Source organism: Glossina fuscipes, unplaced genomic scaffold (genome assembly GCF_014805625.2).
Source record: "Glossina fuscipes isolate IAEA_lab_2018 unplaced genomic scaffold, Yale_Gfus_2 0, whole genome shotgun sequence".
Taxonomy (NCBI): domain Eukaryota; kingdom Metazoa; phylum Arthropoda; class Insecta; order Diptera; family Glossinidae; genus Glossina; species Glossina fuscipes.
This window is the reverse complement of record NW_023998414.1, coordinates 15,696,422-15,718,213: the sequence shown is the minus strand read 5'-3', so window position 1 is coordinate 15,718,213 and position 21,792 is coordinate 15,696,422. Positions and strand designations below refer to the sequence as shown.

The following is a 21,792-nucleotide window of genomic DNA, read 5'->3' as shown; positions in this document are numbered from 1 at the left end:
GCGCTAAGACAATGAATTCTATCGTCCTGTACCTTTAATACGTGCCAAAGATAAAGATTGACTCTTTAAGTATATACAGGAGCTAAAGAATCACGTCAGACTAAATACCACGTGGCTCTTGAAAGGGTAAACGGCTCCTTCGTATCTATAATAGAATTAAGTTATCGTAGTTAGCCTCATTGTAATCTCGAAGAGAAGAAATTTTGGTACCTTATGTACATTAGCAGAGAGAATAAGATTCGTATTGTGAGGATTTGACGTGGAACGTTACTCAGTGGCTTGTTAAAAATGCTTGGGTAATCTATTTGTAGCGCAATTTTTGTCCGAACAGTAAAAGAGTAAATTGTGAAAAAATTTCTCAGTGAAAGTAGTTAGATGTTAATCAACTCGAATGTAATCAGCCTGAGTAGCGGAAGGCGAGAAATCTCAACCAGCAAGTCAATGGTCGTGGATTCGAATCTCAAGTGCGGTAGAGTTTTTAGTAAAAGCCGTTAGCCTTAGACGCTAGTGCTTTTAAGAGTATAGTCTTAGAATTTATTTCTCTGGCGCAATTAATAATAATAATAATAATAATAATAATAATAACTCGAATGTAATTTAAATGCTCGGTTATTACGACCATGCTCGTTTTATCGAAATTTCCTTCAATAACCCGAACCTAAGAGGGTGATGCACTTTGTGAACCCATACGATTTTCACGAACTCTAAGCTTATACCAAAGTAATAGTGTGTGTGTGTATATTGATTGAAATCAATTCAAACTGAAAATTAGTTCCCTTCATTGGAAGCTGACATTATTTCTTATCGTCTCTTGTATTCGTCTAATTGTATGTGTACATTTCCTTATTCTTTTATTTCGTTACAGTTGGATTTGCAACTACAGGACGAAGCCGGGGGTGATATATCCAGCTTTATAACAAATGGAGAATGGGATCTTTTAGGTAAATAAGCATTCAAAAAATAAATGTTTGTGCAGTAACAATAATTAAAGCAACAATTAATTTATTTTACATGCTTGTCCTTCTTTCTTATTTAATGAATGAAAACAAAAACATGATAAAAAAAACAAAAAACTTTGCTTGCACCAGGCGTACCGGGAAAACGAAATGAAATCTACTATAATTGCTGCCCAGAACCTTATATTGACATTACATTCGCCATTTTGATACGACGCAAAACTTTGTATTATTTTTTCAATTTAATTGTGCCCTGTGTACTGATAGCCTCAATGGCACTGCTAGGTTTTACACTGCCACCAGATTCTGGTGAAAAACTCTCGCTTGGTAAGTTAGTAAATACATATCCAGAAAGCAGAACAGAACGAAATTGAAAATGAAAATGAAAATGAAAATGAAAGGAAAACACCAAAAAACAAAGCAAAACAGAAATGAAATATTCTCCAAAAGAGGAATACGACACTAATTGTAGACCACAAAAACAAAACACGCATTGAAAAATTATGCAAATATTAATTAACGTTGATTATAAAAAGCAGAATGAAAATTTTACAAAAATAATGCAGTGTTTAAAGATGTATCTTTTATTTATTTATTTGTTTATTTATTTATTTATTTATTTTTTTTTTTGCTTTATTATTTCATTTATTTTCGATTCGAATAATCTTATTTATTTGTTATAAGTTGAACTCGAAAGACTTGTTTAAAACGTATTGTAATAAAATGTTCAAATTAAATTAAATTGAAAAATACCGTCACAATGCAAAGGCAAATATAAAAAATAAGCATAATAAGAATCATGTATAAGGAGGCAAACAAGCAAACAAACGCGCAAACCATCATTTGAAATCAACATCAACTAAGTGACAAAGAGGAGCAAAAAAAAGAAAAAAAAAAATGTGCAAAAAAAAGCAAAAGACTTTCATTAAAGACTAACTACGTCAGTGTTACCATGAACATCATCATTCTCGTTATTACGGTAGAATATAGAAAGAACTGCGTCAGAAAAGCGCACAGCACTATGCAGCGCAACAACATCGCACACCGTACACTGTACAGCACAACCTTGACCCAGACAATATTACCCACCATCGCATGTAGCATAACTGTAACTCTACTCTCTGCACAGCTTAAAAACGCATATACTGTGCCAAAGTGAAAGTACATAGTGAAAGAGTTCTTAAGCGCATATTTTTCATCATTTTTTTTTTTTTTTTTACAACAACAATAACAACTGCACAGAGAACATAAAGTAAAAGAATTTCTTTATTTAACATTACAATGACATTTTGAAAAAAAAAAAGTGAAACAATATAGTTGCTTAGGCATAAGGGAGAAACGGTGTGTGCAACAGCAGAAAATTAACTATTGTTGTTAGAAATCGGAATCTAATGAGAAATTTTTTTTTTTTTTTTTTTACATTAATTTTTTAATGCCGCCACAACCTTCAGCATTAGATTGAGAGCGACGACAATTTTCTATAAAAGATATTTACAAACGCCCCCACTGCAGCCCAAATGAAGGCGGCATATAAAATTAAAATATTTGTTACTTCAGCGCAAGAAACTGTCGAGATGCACTTACATTAGCTCGATTATGATTCATCCCATGACATTTACATAGGCACATACAGTCCTTTAATCGAAGCGTTTCTTCATCATCTTCTTTTATTTCTTGCTTGTCTTGTCGGATTTATATATAGACAGCATGACCAATCGCTCAGAAGATATCGCACCTATCCGTTTAACACGCTGACAGGCAGAAAGTAGCGAGAAAAGAGAAAGACTGGCTGCAGTGTAGTGGATGGTGATTATTACGAACGCATATTCATCCTTCGCAATGAAATTCAGAAGAGTGCATTGAGACTAGTCATGACCCGTTTTAATTGTTTAAAGACTTTTCAGAATGCCTACGGGCCATTTGGCATGCTATCGGGCTATTTTCAAAACTAATTAATTTATTATATCAAGCGTTTATTCTCTCTTCAACACGATATTCGCTGCGTAGCATGCATGAGAACTGATTTATTGAAAGTAAACTTTGTTGTTTGTTGCTTGCTTTTAACCACAACCTAATAATTGAAGTAAAAGCATACGAACGGAAAAAATTTTTTATTTGTACGAACGCGTTGATCGATGCTTTTCATTTTACTAATGGACGTCACCACCAATCTCAGTATCAATATCAGTATCAAGCTTGGGGACTGGTGGTTCGCAATACGAATAAATGCTTTCAACACTTCAAAAATAGAAACTCAGCATTCTTCTCTTAAGTTAAGAAAGTGAAAGCATATCATTTTTAAAATTTTTGAACTTCCGATGCCTTTCTTTGTTATTACATTCGCTAACTTAAGAGCAAACACAACAATAGCCAACGGCTTACTTACAATTTATAAAAATTATGTAAGAAATATTGTGACTAATAGAACATATCCGAGCCGGCGTATCTTTAAGTTACATTACATTGTCGCAACAGAAAACTAGTAAAAATTGGCTCGACGATACCCATTCCAATGGATATTATGCACATTAGTTTATACAGTGTATTCGGGCGAGTAACAGCAAAAGTATTTTTCTCATATTCCGTCTGTCCCTTTGCCGAAGGTCTTTTGGAAGAATTCTCCTGCCCAAAACGATGCAGCTATTCACTATTAAATTTCATGCAAACATTAAAAGCGCTTGCACGTAGCTTGGTGGTTGGTGGATTGAAAGTGGGCCAAATCGGTTGAAGGACAAGTCTAAAGTGCGATGCAAAGTGAGGGCACCTATGTTTTTTAGAAGTAATACCAAATAAACTGTCGCAGATGAATGTACAAAACTTTGAACATGTATTCGATGGGCGATGCTGTACTGCCGCAACAAAAAAGAAAAAAATCGGCCACCGTTACTTAATATTATAATGTGTCAAAATTTCATTTTTTTTTTTTTCAAACCTGTCCCCTATAAAGTCACTATAAAGCATGTATAAAATGTTGGCCAATCGGAAATCCCCTAAATATGTCCGTCTGTCCGTATGGGCGCAACCATGTAACACTGTAACACTGTTCGCAAAACTTCCAAGAAAATATGAAAATCATTCCAAACTTATCAAAAAAACTGTGAATACCTTTGCTGTCCGCTTTTTTCCTACATATTACTCATAAAGCGCAACCCATATACCATATAAATTAAAAATTTTATTCTGAAAATAGAGAAAATCAGCCGCACCCACTCATTATTATAGGGTGCGAAAATGCACTTGTTTTCCTCGTTTTTAGGATAAAGATGATGGGTGTAAAAGATTCGGCTGCGTCCGAATATAATATTCTTACTTGTTATAAATTGTCGGAAATGTATTTGAAAATAAACGGCGAAAGAAATCTTATAACAAAACATGTTGAGAAAATTCGTGTCCACCAAAACTGAACAAACAACGGCACAGTTGCGCTTAGATAGCCTTTCCATGCAATCTTTTCTTCTACAGTTTCTTTCTTAAAATGTAATCTATTACAAGTCATAAAAAATAAAGAACAGTATTTATCATAAAATTTATGAAGCATAAGCGCACCTTTTATGACTTTTTATACGAAAAGAAAACTAAAAACGTTTTTTTCACTACGTTTTCATAAGCGCCTATTAATTTTTATATCCACCACCAAATAATGAAGATTAAGGCGTTTCATTTATGATAGACACATTTCACTAAAATTTTGGTTGAATTCGCCTGTTTGTTGTCCACTCACTCTTCGAAGTGCTATTCACTTGATTAAAAGGTCATTTCGGGGAATTTCTACCATTTCATCCAAGATCACCGGAAAAACCAAAAATAAACTTTAAATTATTTGCAATTAATTAATTAATTAATTAATATAATAATTACATTGAAGCTGATAAAAGAGCACTTCAATATCTCGCCGTTTTTATGCCACGTATTTTTACTAGTGTACATCACGAAATCTTCAAGAAAGAAAGTAAAAAAGCTATATAAGTACTTTGATGCTATAGATGAAGCGTGCATTCCCTGGAACTGGAAATTATTAAGACAGTCAACAACATAATGCGCTTGGTTCTTAAGTAATCAATAATTCGGTGGCAGAATCTTTCTCAAATTAATCGCTTAATGACTTGAAGTGCAATGTAAATGTGAGCAGCTTCAAGCCAAGTCGTTTGCTAAAATTAGTAAAATCGCCTTCACACAATGTAAAGTAGGAAAATAAATCGATTTGTTAAGTTCGAAACGAAAGTGGAGCAACAAGCTCACCTCATTGCAGAATTTACAACTCATTATACCGTCCACCAGTTGCGGTACAATGGTAGACTAGGTTTGTTCATATGTACGCAATGGCCAGAATAACTTGAGATAGACCCACTGCTTATTATACCGATCGTTTCAGAATCACCTTCGGAAGTTATCTAAGTTTTTCGGTCCGTCTGTCGATCTTGTTTCCTTGTTGGTGTTCAATCTACAGGTCGCAATTTTTGAGATATTTTGATTCGAAATTTGGCTCACCGACCTGGTTTGTTCCAACGTCGAACGCCACTGACAACAGTTTGAAACTTTCCGCTCCTTCGACCGCTTTCCAAGTAACGCCTTATTTTAATTTCCATCTAATATCTTATTCGTTTTTCCCCTCTAACACCTTATTGTAAAAAGTTGTTATATGCGCAGCTATATTAAGCAAAGTGGCGTGGACACTATAATGTTTTTGTTTGTTCTTTTCTCGAAAAAGGAGGAAAGCAGGCACAAGAAGGGTTAAATCGAGTTTTAAGCAGTCGAAAGACTTGTCCATGCTCTTATTATATTACTCGCAAACGACTTAGCTGCATGCTATTATATTCATATTGTATTTGTTGGAAAAGTGCATAGAAATCGTTTAAGATTTTCTAACAATTTCAACAATATCGTTTTAGGGCTTTCTTTACTTCTCTGTAGAACGCCCATCAAATATAAAAGAAATTCGAACTATTTTCAGTGCAGCACTTGAAAGGTTCCTATTATTTGGACTTTTTCCATCTGTCAGCAGACGGAATCAAATCGGCTAACAAAATATGGAAGAAATTTTACCCTGTTGTTGCCACAGCACATAAGACGGTTGTCTCTTACGACTTGAGTGCGATTGGAATATAATCTCCTCTGCTTTGCTTTCAATGTTGCGTTTATTTTGCTTATTGCAATTGCATGCACCAGAGTGAAGATTTGCCAAAAGTTCATAACCCATAAAAATATATATCGATTGATAGCACGATCACGATATTCGTTATGTATAATACGATATGATATGGGCGGAATCTCAAGTCAATAGCTCCTCTCTGCATTATAATGTAGCTGAAGCCTTCTTATTATGATTGCAATTGAATTTTGGTGAATAATGGTTAAATGCCTCGTTAAGCCCGAAAAACAATTTTATTTTACAACAACCAAGAACACCTTAATCCAATTTGCAAATATTATTTTAACGCAAGAGTGTAAATTTTCGTTTTCTTTCTTTATCTCCTTCCCTCTCTCCATCTCTTGTTTTACTTCCTGAATAAAAAAAATTTTTTTTTTTTTATTTAAGATAATTACATTAGTGAAGCAATCGATGATATCATTCATTTCACAGTTTAAAACCACGGAACCACGGAACCACGGAACCAAGAAACCAACTCTAGGAAGAGTTTAATTCGTCTATTCGAGATAGATAAGACACGTCACGGATCGCTACTGGATTCGAAAGATTCAGAAGTATATGACGCATATTAAGCAATGCATGTATTTATCATGCATTTTGAACAGAAGTACTTACGTGCATATCTGTTTTAAACATTTACACACTTCTGTCATCCCTCCCCACCCGCCATAAAATAACATAATTTACTCGTTGGAACATAATACGTGCCGTAGTTCACATACGCCACTTAAATAAATTTTATTTCACTGCATTTTTTGAAAAGTCCTTGTAATGTCAATATATAATAGCATAGCTGTAGGCGCTAAACCATATACGTGTGCATAGCACTCATGCAAAGGTACACACGCAAGCAACTACGTTTTTGTTAGCACTTCATTTTCGGCAATAATATAAGTTTAGTTGAATAGAGAAAAGTTTTGTTATCAAAACTTATTTAAAAGTTGTTTTTCAGCTTCTTACGATACCTGTATATAATTTCGGGGTGAGGTTAACATTTATTTAAAACTGATTGATGCATTGTGGGTTAAATATCTTTCGTAACATATATATATATATATATACGTCCTTGTTTTTGGGTAGCATAGATATATATATATATATATATATATAGATATATATGTTTTTCAAGCATTTATTATCATAGTATACCAGAGAAGAGATTGTGGAGAGGCAAAGTGAGGGATTACAACATAATAACGTTCACCGGCTTTTCCAATTTTCGAAACATAAAGTACAAAGTAGCAACAATAAATAAGTAACACAAAAAGAGATATTTTTTCTATCTCTATAAATGAGAACAAATGTAAAAAAAAAAAAAATAAATAAATAAATAAAAAAAGAACATGGTCTTAAGCATTTCTACAGCATAAAGGATATGTTCCCATATACATACATATTTCAATTTTTCTCTTCTCTATTATCCTTTTGCTAAACTTGTGAAGAGGAATTTCTTCTCTTAGATTCTATATGCTACGATCGTCTGAAAACAAATAATAAAATGTGCTTTTCAAAACGCAAGTCTTCTTCTAAACAAAGAAAGAAGCCGCAGTAATAGTATCTTAAACATAGTCGAGCTTAATGAAAGAACTAATTGTTAGAAAACAAGTCATCATTTATAATCAAATCATTTTTATGAATTATAATCCCTTCAGTTTTGTCTAATTTGAAAATGTATGAAAACAATTGAGCGATCCGATTACTATTCGCAAATATTCGAAACGATTGCATCCATTTGCATATTATATACATGATATTAGCGCTAGAGAGCGAGAAATGCCATTGCCAACAATAAGTAAAGAGTTATCAAATAGTTTCCCGTTATCAACTTAAGCAAATTCAGATGTCGTCGATCTTCTTTCGCAGATATATTGCGCCGCATAAATTGTAAGACTGCGTGTAACTACTTTCTCTACTCTTCTACTTTCACCCGTAAAGTTACACGTAAAAGCCGTTGTCTGGGGGATACGAGTAGTGAGCAAAATCAGTCAGTTAACTTTCCCCCTTTTATAATGCAATGATTTTTTCGATTTAAGTCGCGGGCACTATGGGCACTGTCTGTCGTTTTAACCTATTTTCAATGGAAACCTGCGCGCCCACGCATTCTATCAAATTTGATGCCGAGAGCTTCATAGGCAGACAGACAGACGAACATATTCGAATCGAATCAGAATTTGATATTCGCCAAGAAATTCCATTGTTCAATTTACGTTACGATGCGTATAGTTTTATTCTGGATGTTGCAAACGTTTTTACAAAATGACTATATCTCCCCATAATTCAGTGATAAGTAGTAGAAATAAAACATCAAGAAGGCTTGAAACAGCTTGGCGCGAATCTTCAATACGAAGGAATAGCAAAACTCACCCAGAGTATGGTTACTCTTCCACACTACAATGTCCTACTTGTCTTCCGTTTTCTGTGTGCATTTCCAGCAATGCAGCAACGTAGCTGCCGAGTCTTTCAAAAGCTGGCACATTCTTTATATTGCTACTTGACCGCTCGGTACCGTTTGTCTGACCTGGCGCTCGTTTTGAAGGGTTCCTTTTTACTCATATTGCCAACGAGAGCTCAGGTATGTTTTTGCTTTTCGAATTTCAATTGTTGTTGGACCCCAAGTGAAAAGCCGGTACCTGGTTTCATAGGTGTCGTCAGGTTAATGGACTTCATAACAATCGATCCAAGCAGGAAGGCCATGCTACGGTTGATGTTAGCCCTTATGGGACTAGCGTTTACTTCCAGACCAAGCTTCCGCTAGAACGTTCTATTCAGAATTGCCGAATTTTAACAGGGCGGGGGCAGTGACCAGCATTAGCCCGAAAACCATTTCGATTAGATGTCATTCCTGCCTAATACATGCAACGAAGTACAGTTTCCTGCAGCCCTATAACGTCTATACCTATCCATTAACACAACCAAAACTGTCGCCGAATATTTGCACAGTTGTGCAGCCTTTTCAGCCGTTCCTCCTCCTAATTTAGGTGTGTTTTTTTGGTTATTCGCAGCTAACCTACATACATACTCGAGAGTATGTATATACAGGTCGTTTACAATTGGCCACTCGTTTAGACGCTCCTTAAAAACTAATCAACATTTTACACATCATAAATATTGAATTTCGTTTTACTTAATTTTTATTGATCGGAAATTTTAAGCACTGTATTATATTAAAAAAAATATGAAAAATATTTAAAGCATAAAAACAAGCTGCTTTAAGCTTTTTAATTAATATTTAAATTCTAAATTAAAACAACTAGGAAGAATTGACTGACACGACAGCAAAATATGAATCCCTGCAATAATAATTTTTATGATGACCGATTGACATTGAGGTTCAGCGCAGAGAATATGGTAGTAGTTTTTTATTTAAAGCAACAACACAGCAACAACAGATTCAACAATAAATACCAACATTAAACAGCAACGGGCAGAGGGATAGCTATCAATCGACAACAACATGAAACATCAATGGAATGCTAAAGCAAATGTCAAATAAAAATACTGCATAACAGTGATAAGTAGCTTATGTGATTGAAATGAAACGAAACGAACAAATTTTTATAAACATTTTTATACATACATATATACATACATGCATACATAAATATATATGTTTTTTTATATATTTATATATATATAGCTATCTCTATGTATATATATATATATATATATATATATACACAATCGCATAAACATTTACTCTTTGCGTTAATTTTTTTAGGAGTAACAATATTACTATCGCTCACTGTCTTCCTTAATATGGTGGCCGAAACGATGCCAGCAACCTCAGATGCTGTACCATTGCTGGGTAAGTTGCACAAGATGCTTTACGCCTTTAAATTGTAAGTATTTTGAAATTCAAAGAAGAGGGAAAATTAAATTCTTTTTGCCCAATAAATGCTTAACAAATAGGAATTTTAACATAAAACCCTAAATATATATATATATATATATATATATATATGTGTACATATATATATAATCGTGTAATAAATAGGGACAATTTGAAAATTCGGAAAGCATAAAATTAAATTTTAAATTATGAATACTTATGTAAATGGAATAATTTTGCTCTTTATTCATTATATTTGTATGTGACAAATAACGATACTTTTATTAACTAGGAATGGAAAACAAAAAATTTGTTACTTTACTATGTAAAGAGTGTGCGGTTTCCCTTATCTGTACTATGTTCTATGTTCTATGTTCTACGTTCTTGACTTTCAATTTCAAATCAAAAGAGAAGGCTGTAAGCTAAAAAAGAAACAAACCAACTAACAAAAGATAAAGAATTCTTTTTAATAAGTCTATTATAGGAAGCATGGTCGTTTCCATGGTCGATTACTTTTCATATTAAGTTTAAAGTTTCATTCAACTACATCCCGTATACATACACGTATAGTAAATGTGTAATGTCATGATTTTCAAACTAATTTAAAAGTCATAAACACGTTCTACTCTCTAATTTTGATAAAATAACTACTGAATGAACGTTATTTATGTCTTTTGAAAAGAAGTTGAAAAAAAATTACTAATAAATAGCAAAAATAAAAGATCTTATGAAAAAACTATATTCGTCTTAAAGCGAATCATGTCCACCTACCTATCATCAAGTTTTAATATATTTATAGTGTAATGATTTTAATAGTTCCTCTTAACAGAAAACAAGAAACAAGAAAATATTTGTGCGTTAGGTTAATATGGGGGCAGGTCATCTACTAAATCCACAATTATCTACGCCGGGACTTAGTAATTCTTTGATTCTCTCATTTTTCTCTCTACAGCTATATATATATATATATAGCTATAGCTATAAGAGTTGCCGCCATTGACAGAAAGACAGACAGACAGACAGACAGATAGATTGGTTTAAATCTAATACAGTTATCTAAGACGTGCATCCGAATGTCGCGATCGGAATAAAAAATTGAACATATATCCGAAATCTGATGATGGGTACTACGCCAATCACTTAGCAAAAGCAAACGAAAGAAACACGACTACTATATGAAAGTTTTACACAAGCTTGGAAAATTTTGCATATTCATTCATACCCTAAGGATGTGATATGCAATAATTATAAAAGTTTTAAGGTAAGTTTATTATTGTTACGTGTAACTATCTCTGACTTATATGTGTATACATAAATGTATATATATGTATATATATATATATATATATATATATATATATATGTGTATTTTTATATATATATATATAAAAATATTGAATGGTAGAATCGAATGCTTAGAGTTCGTATAAAGAGTTATAGTAAACTTTATTTATTTATTTCACTTTTATTATTTTATTCAAAATTTCGTTGAGTTTTCTAAAAATGGATTTAAAAAATCAGGTAAATTGCTCCACAAATTTGAAAGGGCGGAAAGCAGCCTACAACACTATCTCAATCACAAAAAACTTCAATTCAATTTGTTTTTTATTATAATTTATTATTTTGTCCCTTATTTGATCACAAAATGGTTTCATTCTTTATTTATTTAATTATTTAATTTTGTTTTTCATTTCTTTTCTGTCTCTTTTATGTTTTCAATTGAACTAGTGGCGGATATAATAAATGTAAACCATTTAAAGGGCATTTTTTGAATTCATAGCATTTGTCATGCACATCTTAAGCATATTTCAATCACGCATCATAAACTTGCTTTTTTTGGAATTTCTGGCATGCGCAGCTAATGAAGACTTCACTCTACTTAAGACATAAAATAAACTACACTACACACACACTTATCTAATAATAATCATATAGTCATATAAAAAAAGGATAATTGTTAGATACGAAACGCACTGCGAACACGTTCCGGTAGATCGATCAATAATTTCGGAAATACTCAAAATAAGCTATGTGCTCCCTAAAAATGTTTATGAGTAAATTTTTTCTCCAAATTTATAGAAAATGAATGGACGCCAGCATCTAATTAATTCACGCAATCCTCACTATTATTTTAGGTTATGGGAATGAACCTTGCAATAATTAGAATCATCAATTAACCGAATCGAAAGCAAGCAAACAAGTTATATATAGGCTGCAATCATTAACAAATGCAAATGGGAATTTTTCAATGCCCAAGTTCAACTGTCTAATATTAAGGTATTCATGTGTGATAAAAAGTTATAATTATCGCAAGTAAATTGTAACATCTTATGGGCAATTTATACGACCCTGTAAATGATGTCAATCGGAGCAATTAAGAGCATTTAAATGCAAGTCCTCAGAACACCATTTGAACTTGATGTAGAGTTGGAATACATTCAGTTGTTAGCAAAGAAGCAACAATATTTCAGTAGCAAATATCTTCTACAAAAAATAAATTCCCATTCAAAGTTCAAAGCCACTAATTCTAAGCGGTCACTTTTGTGTGGATTGCATATGACATTTGATTTGAAAATCAATCCTTTGTTTGCGTACACTCTCGAATAAATCATCGCGATGAAATTTTTGGCTTTTGAACAAAATTTTTCAGACAATTTTCATGCTCTCAATGTCATTGCAGCAAGCTGTCACTCCCATAGAAGCAATGATATCAAAACCTATATATGCATCAAGTTTTCTGATTAAAAGCCATTCGAATGGAATATGGCCGTATGAAAAGGGGAACTCAAATCAAAGTGTAGCAAAGAGAATAAAGTAAATATTCTGTATTGTGAATATAACCCACAAAAGCTAATAGAAAAATATCGATGTGCATATCCCCTAATAAAATAAAGACTAGAACAATCTAAAGCGATGAGCCAGAGCTTTATCATATATGGTCCATGATAGGTTTTATGTAATAGTTGTCGACAAAAAAGGATAGTAGTGCACCTCATTGAGGTCAGGCTCACATCGAACATAACCAAATATATACCATAAATGGAAAGGTCACAGAGTCTATAATACAGTCGTAGACATACAAAAATATATAAGACGTTATGTCAAAAACTCGAAGAAAAGGTACATACATACGAATACATATCATTTTGTTTGGAACAAAGTAGTAGTGGACCACATAATACTGCGGTATAGACGATTTGTGATAGTTTCACATGAATGACCTTGGCTCGACTAACAAAAACCCATCAAAAGTATGCTTTTTGAGCCATTTAATCTCATAAAATATCTTTCATATGAAAAGAGAGAAATAATAAATAAATAATAATAGCAGTCAGCCGTAATGCAATTTTTCACTATTATACACGTTTTTAAACAACATAGACGTCGTGTCCCAAGTCAGCATCTCGATATTTGCTACGTTTGTTTCAATAACGCACGACTGCGGAACGGCAAGGACGACATGACAAAATAACTTGAAATCTCAATTATAGTCAAGAACATATCTATGCTTCGGAATATCTGAGGCATATTTCTTCAATATGTTTAATGGAATGACAAAATTAAATTGCTTCTATCGCTCGTTGATGAATATAGTAATCATAGAGATAAAGTTTTGTGGAATTTTAAAAAAATCAACTTTTTTCTATATCCTTCCCAAAAAAACAAAAAAAAAAAAAAACAAAAAAAATTCTTTATTGCATGATTATTTGTCTTAAAATTATCTTAACACTATTTTTGCATTGAAAAGGAATTCTTTGCAAACACATCGATTTGTATGTATGTACTACTTATGTATCTATGCCTTCAATTCTTTCGCTTTTCTTCAATGACAGAAATCTTCATATAACACAATTTTTATACTTATGTATACAAAATATGTACATATGTATGTGTTTTTCTCTTCTCTGTTTTTTTTTTTTTTCTATCCAAGTTTTGATTCTAATACATTTCTTTGAGAATGTTGTTGTGTCCTTCACTCTACTATACCATAACACTTAAGTGGAAAATGTAAAAAGAAAGTAAAAGAAAATATATATATATATATATATAAAAAAAAAAAAGAAGAAAATAAAAAAACTTAAAAAACTCGAAACCATATACAGAAACACTCATACAAACTACAGTATCACAGAATTTATTTAGAACTTAAATACATACTTGAAAATTATTACGTTTATGTTTTTCTGTTTAACAAATTTTGCACAATAAAATACACACATAATAAATATTGGGGAAAGAAAAAAACAAACCAAACAAAAAAACCAAACAACCTAAGAAACATAAAATAAACACAGTAAGGAGGACTGGTATGGATGGTTGGTATGCTTTACTACTATTAATTGCAATTAAGAAGATGTTCACTGATATTAGGACAAAGTCACAGCACGACATATGATATGAACTAGAAATGTGTTTATTAATAATAATTTCTCTGAGTGTTTCTTTAGGCAAAGTGTTTTATAAAATTTTACAGGAAAAACGAAAAACGAAAAACGAAAAAAAGGAAAGAAAAAAAGCTATAAACCACCACATAATGTAAAAGAAAAAATGTTCTTGTTGGTCTACACAAGAGCACAAATGTCGAGCGTATCAATGTAAACGTGTACGAATTCTTCTTCTTCTTCTTCTTCTTCTTCTTCTTCTGCTTCTACGTAATCTTATGATTAAAAAATCTGTCTTAATTAACCACGGTTGTGTCTATGTTTTCTCAAATTTCTTCTTCTTTTCTTCATTTATTAAAACAAATTTTACGCTTATTCCGTTCCGATCTTTAATATATATGTTGCCGATTATTTCTTTGTTATTCTTTGCCGATGTCTCTCTTACTTTTTTCTATACTTGCGTGTCTGGGCATGTTTCAATCTGTCAGTACTGTGTGCGAGCGTGTGACAATATAATTCTTATTCATTCATTTCTCTTCTTCTTTTATTATTATTATTATTATTATTATTATTATTATTATTATCGTTTCGTTCCATTTATTTTGTTCCTTTCTCTTCCTCTGCGAGAACTATTTGAAAAGCTTCACTTCCATAAGCAATCATTGAAATCTTTCAAATCATTTCAAAGCGACATTTTCTTGTATCATACACTTGGAAGAATAATTTATAGGTGCTTTATGTACCTATTTCTCATCTTTTGTTATTATGTAGGTGTTTAATTAATTACTTTACTTTGAGTTCTCGTTTAACTTTTTATTTCAAATTATAAAACAACAAAAAAAAAAAAAAAACAATTTTTAAATTTAATATATTTCTTAACAAAATTGCTAAGAAAACGTCCACTAAGCGAACAACACTGAAGGGAGGTTTCAGTTTCAGCTCAGAAACAACCCACTTATATAAAGCTGTTATAAATTTTGAAACATGAAAGGAATTTTGAAATATAGGATGAGAAGTTTCATTAGCAAAGACAGATATATATAAGTGTAAGCATTTATATGTGCCTAGACTATTACGCCAAGCAGGCTCTATTACTGAAAATAATTGTTCAGAATTCATTATAAACGTATAACAAAAAAAAAATGAATAAATAAATAATTTTTATTTACATTAAAATGCTTAATTCGTACCCTTTGATCATTCAGTACGTTAAGCTTTCATAATATGGGATAGACGGTTCCGTTTGTGATCGTGTGCTATCCAAACACTGTATAATATCTATCGATTTTTCCCAATGACCGAACGAGTGTTTGATCTTAGGACGCAGGCACTCAATGCACTCAATGCTTCTCTCCTATCCTAATTCTTTTGATCCGTATGAACGACATAAGTTTATATAGCTGATTCAGACGCAGTTGCGTATGGGGAAATAACTGCTGTCAACATTTGTTTTACATTACAGCGTGACGGGCGAGACTTAAATTTCTTTGCTACAAACTGTGCCCCGTTATCCCGTTACAAAAGCTTCCGGTACTCTCCAAATCTATGAAATACGTTTTGTTTTAGATATTTACATGCTACATCAGTATTAGGCTGTCGCACAGTCCTAATAAACGGCATTTTGGGAAAATGAACCATCGTTACTAATATGTCAATATTTTCATTACGATAAGGTGGGCCAAAAGGATCAAAAGTTGGTGCTTGTATGCATTTTAATCATTTTTTAATCATTTTTTCACTTAAAAAGGAATTTGTTGAGGAAAATTGATACAATATATGTTAATCGAAAGATTTTTCCGTCTGCCAATCTTACTCGCATCGTTATATATGACGAATGGTTTAGAGAAATGAGGACTACGAAGAGTAGGTTCTTGTATCGAAGGACACTTTCGTTTGTTTCCAGTAACATCGCACATTGGCGTATAAATATTAGCATAATCGCTAATGAACTTTCGAGATCGAATCAGTTTCAATTACTTCTGCATCAGTTAGATTTGACCTGTTCCATACAAAATAGACTTTTCCCTATGTTTACCTAAATCTTTTTGCGAGTAGGCGTAGCTATATACTCATAAAGAGAACAACCAGGAACTGTGAATGCAGTCTTTTCCTTACACGTGACGTCAAAAGGAATTTGCTAACAAGCATGTTTTAATTCTATAATATACTCAGCTTTCCGAACTCTGCTTCAGACACCATTAATTTGTAGGAAGCGGATAAGTACTTTTAACGGTTATTAAATTCGCTCTGCGACAAACAAGACATAATCGATTTTTATCAAATTTTCAAATGAACACTACTCGTTAACTCCAAGTACACTAATGATTCTTCCGTAAGCCCAGTTAAAAATTAATTGGAGCAATCGATGGAGTTTTTCGTACGTTAGTTTTTTTTTTTGATAGCTGGGGAAACAGTATAATGAGGTTTTTTAATAGATTTACAGGTCATTTGGATGAGCAACCAAACGCGTCTCTCCTTACCCTTTTTTAGCAGAAAAGCGAAGCAGACTAACAATGTTTTCAAAGCCGTTTTTCACAATACATTACGTTCTTTATTCAAATCCCTTTAGTATTAAATTCGTACCGGTGAGTTGTGATTTTTTGAATAGTGTAAGTTTTATTTACAAATCTTAGGAGACCTATTTACGAATTATTTACAGGAAATTGTATTTTTAACACTTTTCTCGCAAATTCTCGCTTTGGTCTTACCCGTTCGAATATTGCGATTCAACTCTCTTGACTCGACTCTATATTGGCGAAACATTTAAAGTTCTGCAATTCAACAAAATTTTGATTATATAAGTATATTACCCAACTTTCCATTTATGTTAAAGGTCTGCCCAAAAGGAATAAAAGATCCACTATATGTAAATACATGAGGCTCGCTTCACTGTCAATCTTAATGGATTATTGTGTGTTTGTGCGTTGAGTTGTGTTAACCTTTTCTTTTAATAATAAAAACAAAATATTATTATTGAATTTTCTACAAATATTCGTTTCCCAAAAAGTCAGTTAACATCCAACTTTTGTATGACGTTTTATATGGTCCGTTCCTTGTAAATCAGATCGAGCTGAATCTAAAATCGCGATCGCTGGCTAAGAAGGGATGCCTTGACAATAAAACTTTGTGACAGTGATATATACTTCATTGTCACTGGATTGAACAATTTTCATTCACATTAAGGCCAAGTTTGTGTTTCCATTATATTTTGGTCAGCGCAAACATCACTATATATTGTAATACGCTTCTAGCTCTTCATATTCGGCAAACGCTTCGAACCGCAAAATGATGATTGTTGTGATTCGCTGGATATTATAGCTATGAAAATCGTGGACATATTCCAATTGTAATATTCGATTGATACCGTTCGCTTAGGATAAGGTAGTTCCTTTTGTCATTCAAAAGCGAAGGCAAAGTAGTTTCCCGAACTATTATATTTATAGCCAGATCTCTGCCTTCCTATGAAGATTTTCTGGCCAGTTAGGCGTTTATCAAATGACTTTTGAGTGAACAAGATGCACTTGCATTACTTTCAAAACGGGCATATTTACAATACCGTTAACAGGTAAAACTTCCATCTATATACTAAGTTTGTGCCGACGTATGCAACACGGAGAAAGTGTTGAGATAGTCCCACCTTTTACCATACCGATCGATTTACAATCATTTTTAGAATCATTTTCTGAAGCGACTTAAGCTTATCTATCCGCATGTCCACCTGATATCTGCCCATGAATTATTATTTTCAACTTACAGGTCGCAATTTACCAGATATGCTAATGAACTTTGGCAAATTTTATTGAAGTTAGTTCGGATCAGACTACTTATGCGAAAATTCACCGTATAAAATAGTGAATTTCATTACAATAGTGGCTCAGTAACGATGTTTCGGATGAACTTTATGTAGTACAAACGCCTAACCCGCAATACTTCTTGATGAAAAATCTTTCATAATAGCAATTTAGCATAAAAAGAATTAAAAACTTAAACAACTATTAGGTACCCGACAAGACTTCGCCTAACAGAATTCTTTATTACTTTTTAATAATAATACGCCATTAATTATACATTATTTTCATGTAAAGGGTCAGTGGTCCCCAAAATAGACCTACATGATCCAAATTCGGTAAGGTTGATTTCTATGTCAATTTACTATTATGAACTATTTTCACAATCAAATAATCAAAATTGTACCTTTTTAATATATAAAGATTCAGTTTTCGTAGAAAAAGTTACGTAGGAAGAGGGTTTAAAAAATTGCCATAGCCGGACCAAATTTTTGCATATCAACTTAGAATGTCCAAATATTATTATGGAGCGAATGTGGTCGGGAAATGTAGAAATTTCCGATTTTTTTTTCATTTAACGAATTCTCAAAATAAGGTGTTATGTGATGAGTGGGTGAAAAGTGGACCGATCCAAATGTAATAGTTGCAATAGCGTTCGTCCTTTGGTCTAAGCACGTCGATATGCTGAATTTCGTCAAAATATCTCCAAAAATTGTGACCTGTAGTTTGAACACAAGTTCACATGGACACACGTCAGATGGAGAGACAGACAGACGGACGAATGGACAGAGAGGCGTAGAATCATTTTCAGAATCGATCGGTATAATAAAAGGTAAATCTATTCGAAGCCCTTCTGCGTGTTACGTACGTCCGCGCAAACTTAATGTACTCACACAAGTGTTGTAGGGTATAATTAACCTTGCCGAATTTTGTCCATTTTCGTCCATATTTTTTGTAAAGCAACTCATATAAGGATTCTATTGAAAAATAAGGCTTTATATATGTCAAAAGGGATTAAATTTCTTATATTTTATGATGAATATTGGCCCGTAGTAGGTCTTTTGTGAAAGCAAGCCCTTATACGGCGACAAACTTTTGTTTGAAAGTTTTTGTGCGAAAGAAGAGCAACTGAAAAATTATAACACATAAGCAAATTAAGTTTGCTGAATTTGGAAAATCTTAGTTTGACGTCTTGAGGGCTTTCATGAAAATCATGCATTTACATAAAAATAATGTAAAATTTTTTATGTTTAATTAAGAAAACGCATGAACGGGTGTATTAGTTGAGGTACTGTAGTGTTACGTATAATGGTTGGTTTTGCCCTACTGTCAAGAGATAATGGGTGGTTTTTGAGGTATTTGATAAAAATTTCATGTTGCATTCTTGCATTCGATTTCATCGGTTAATGAGAATTAATTTAACGTCCTCTCCGCGTAGATTAAACTCTCATCGGCGAGGAGAAAAGTGGTTTAGTTTCTTTTCGAGATAACACTAGCAAAAACCTCTCGCAAATGGTCCCATTTTTAACCCGATCTTATACAATTTACTGTATTTGCTACAAGAACAAATATTAATAAACCATTTTAATTTTAATTAAATTTTAATTTAATTAATATGAGATTATTCAATTTGTACGAAAATATGGTATGCTTTGATCTCCTTCTTTGTCCGAAAATACTATTTACCTTTACAATCTCAAAAAACTTAAATACATTTTAATTATCCGACCGCCAACATTAAAACAAATATAAGATAAGAAAACGATATATTAACTCTCGGACGAATGTAGAAGACGACCCAGCATAAACCATTATTTATAAAAATCTACTTCCGGGCAATTGACCAATTAACATCTTAAAATCATCCAAAAAGGTGCAATTGATGGACAATTTTAAAAATAATATCTAATGTAAATTATTTTAATCGCAGAGACGTTTTGTCTTCTCTGTGCACCTAACCGACTGCATAATGATCATTATTAAAGTCCATCTAAAATATATCAATAGACACATTGACTGCATTTCGACGCGAGAATAAATCGTTACAAACATAACACAAATTTACATAGAAATTACAGAGCCAAACTACCATAGAATGACGATTAAATATTTTCAATTAATTCAAATAAAAAAATTGTAATATTTTACTTTAAATTTGTGGTGTGTTATATGTGCACGGGTGCACATGCCCAGTTTAGTTTAGGTTTTTGCTTCAATTAAACTTCAAAACGTACTACTGGATGCGAGAATTGAAAGCACACGTTCTTTTGTTAATATCGTTATGAAAGACAAATCACATTTTCGGACGTAGTTAATAGCGTTTTTGTTTGATGTGGAAGTGAGAAAATATTAAATCTTCACGTGATAAGAGCTTTGTCAGTGGTTTGTTATTTTTTCGAAACTTACTTAAGTTATTTGACTTAACGAAGAATTTAATTTTTGATATCCTTAGCGCTTTCGCGCTTATGGATGCAATTCTGGATTCTAAATATAAGTTCGCAAAAATAAGATTTGATTTTTAAATCACATGTGCCAACGCTCTTTATGTGACTATAAGCTAATACAATAACTCCGTTACCTTCTTCATTGTACAGTTAAAGAGCATAAATTTAATGTATTTTGACAAACTTCTTACTTTGTATCCTGATGCGAAAGCAATTTTGTTGAGAACATTTTCTTATTATTGTTATTATTATTACTATGTATTTACTTATTTTTTTATTTATTTTATTATTATTATTATTAAAAAATTTTTTGTAAATATCCATCAAGGATTTATGTAAATATTGTAAAGTGAACTGAACACCTTTAATATTTCACAGGTAATTATATTTATGTTATTCTCGTAAAATTCCATGTTTTCATTATTATTATTATTATTATTATGATTATTATTACACAACAATAATAATATACGCATATATGTATGTATATGTATGTATGTATGTATATACATAATATATATTTGTATATATATATATATATATATATATATATATATACTTTAAAGTAGCAGAAACAAAATCTCTAATAATATTTCCGTTAAAAATCCCCGTAGCTAGCTTTGTATAATATGTGTATATGTGTATAGCAAACAACTAATAAATAATGAAACTTAACAGCAAGCATAACAATCTAGTTGAACTATTTCATACTCAACAGTATAACCTATGACTGCACCTTGATTCCCACCTTTAGATAATATAAAAAATACATGAAAATACATAAATATAAAAAATTAAAACAAAACAAAAAAAACTTGACAACTTGAAAACTTAAAATCAAACTTTTCAATTTCTTTATCTCTTTCATCAATCAAAAACAATAAGCATTCATCACCGCCTAAACTTCAAACGATAAAAAAGGATAACCAAAATTTTTGAGGGAAGAAGAACAGAAAAAAAGAAAGTAAACGGAAAGCGTTTAACACACGAACCTCCCTTTCAGGCATCCATTCTTTTAAGAAATCACTCCTTTTCTTTTCTACCAACAGTTAGTCGCATCTTTCAATAGATGTCTCACTATCTCTCTTTCTCAGTCGCTCTCTCTCTCTCTCTCTCTCTCTGTCACTCTCTCCCTCACTTTTCACACACACACATTCTTTCTCTCGCTCTCTCTCTCTCTCTCTCTCTCTCTCTCTCTCTCTCTCTCTCTCTCTCTCTCTCTCTCTCTCTCTCTCTCTCTCTCT

General features: G+C 32.3%; 1 protein-coding gene across 1 annotated transcript in view; it reads left to right on the top strand.

Annotated features, from left to right (window-relative positions):
- LOC119643498 (neuronal acetylcholine receptor subunit alpha-7-like) overlaps positions 1–21,792 on the top strand; it is an 87,953-nt gene that overhangs the window by 54,759 nt on the left and 11,402 nt on the right. The window contains exons 4-6 of the mRNA XM_038042860.1: positions 866–941; positions 1,089–1,283; positions 9,824–9,910. Coding sequence (XP_037898788.1) covers positions 866–941; positions 1,089–1,283; positions 9,824–9,910 — 358 coding nt within the window. The remainder of the gene's footprint in view (positions 1–865; positions 942–1,088; positions 1,284–9,823; positions 9,911–21,792) is intronic.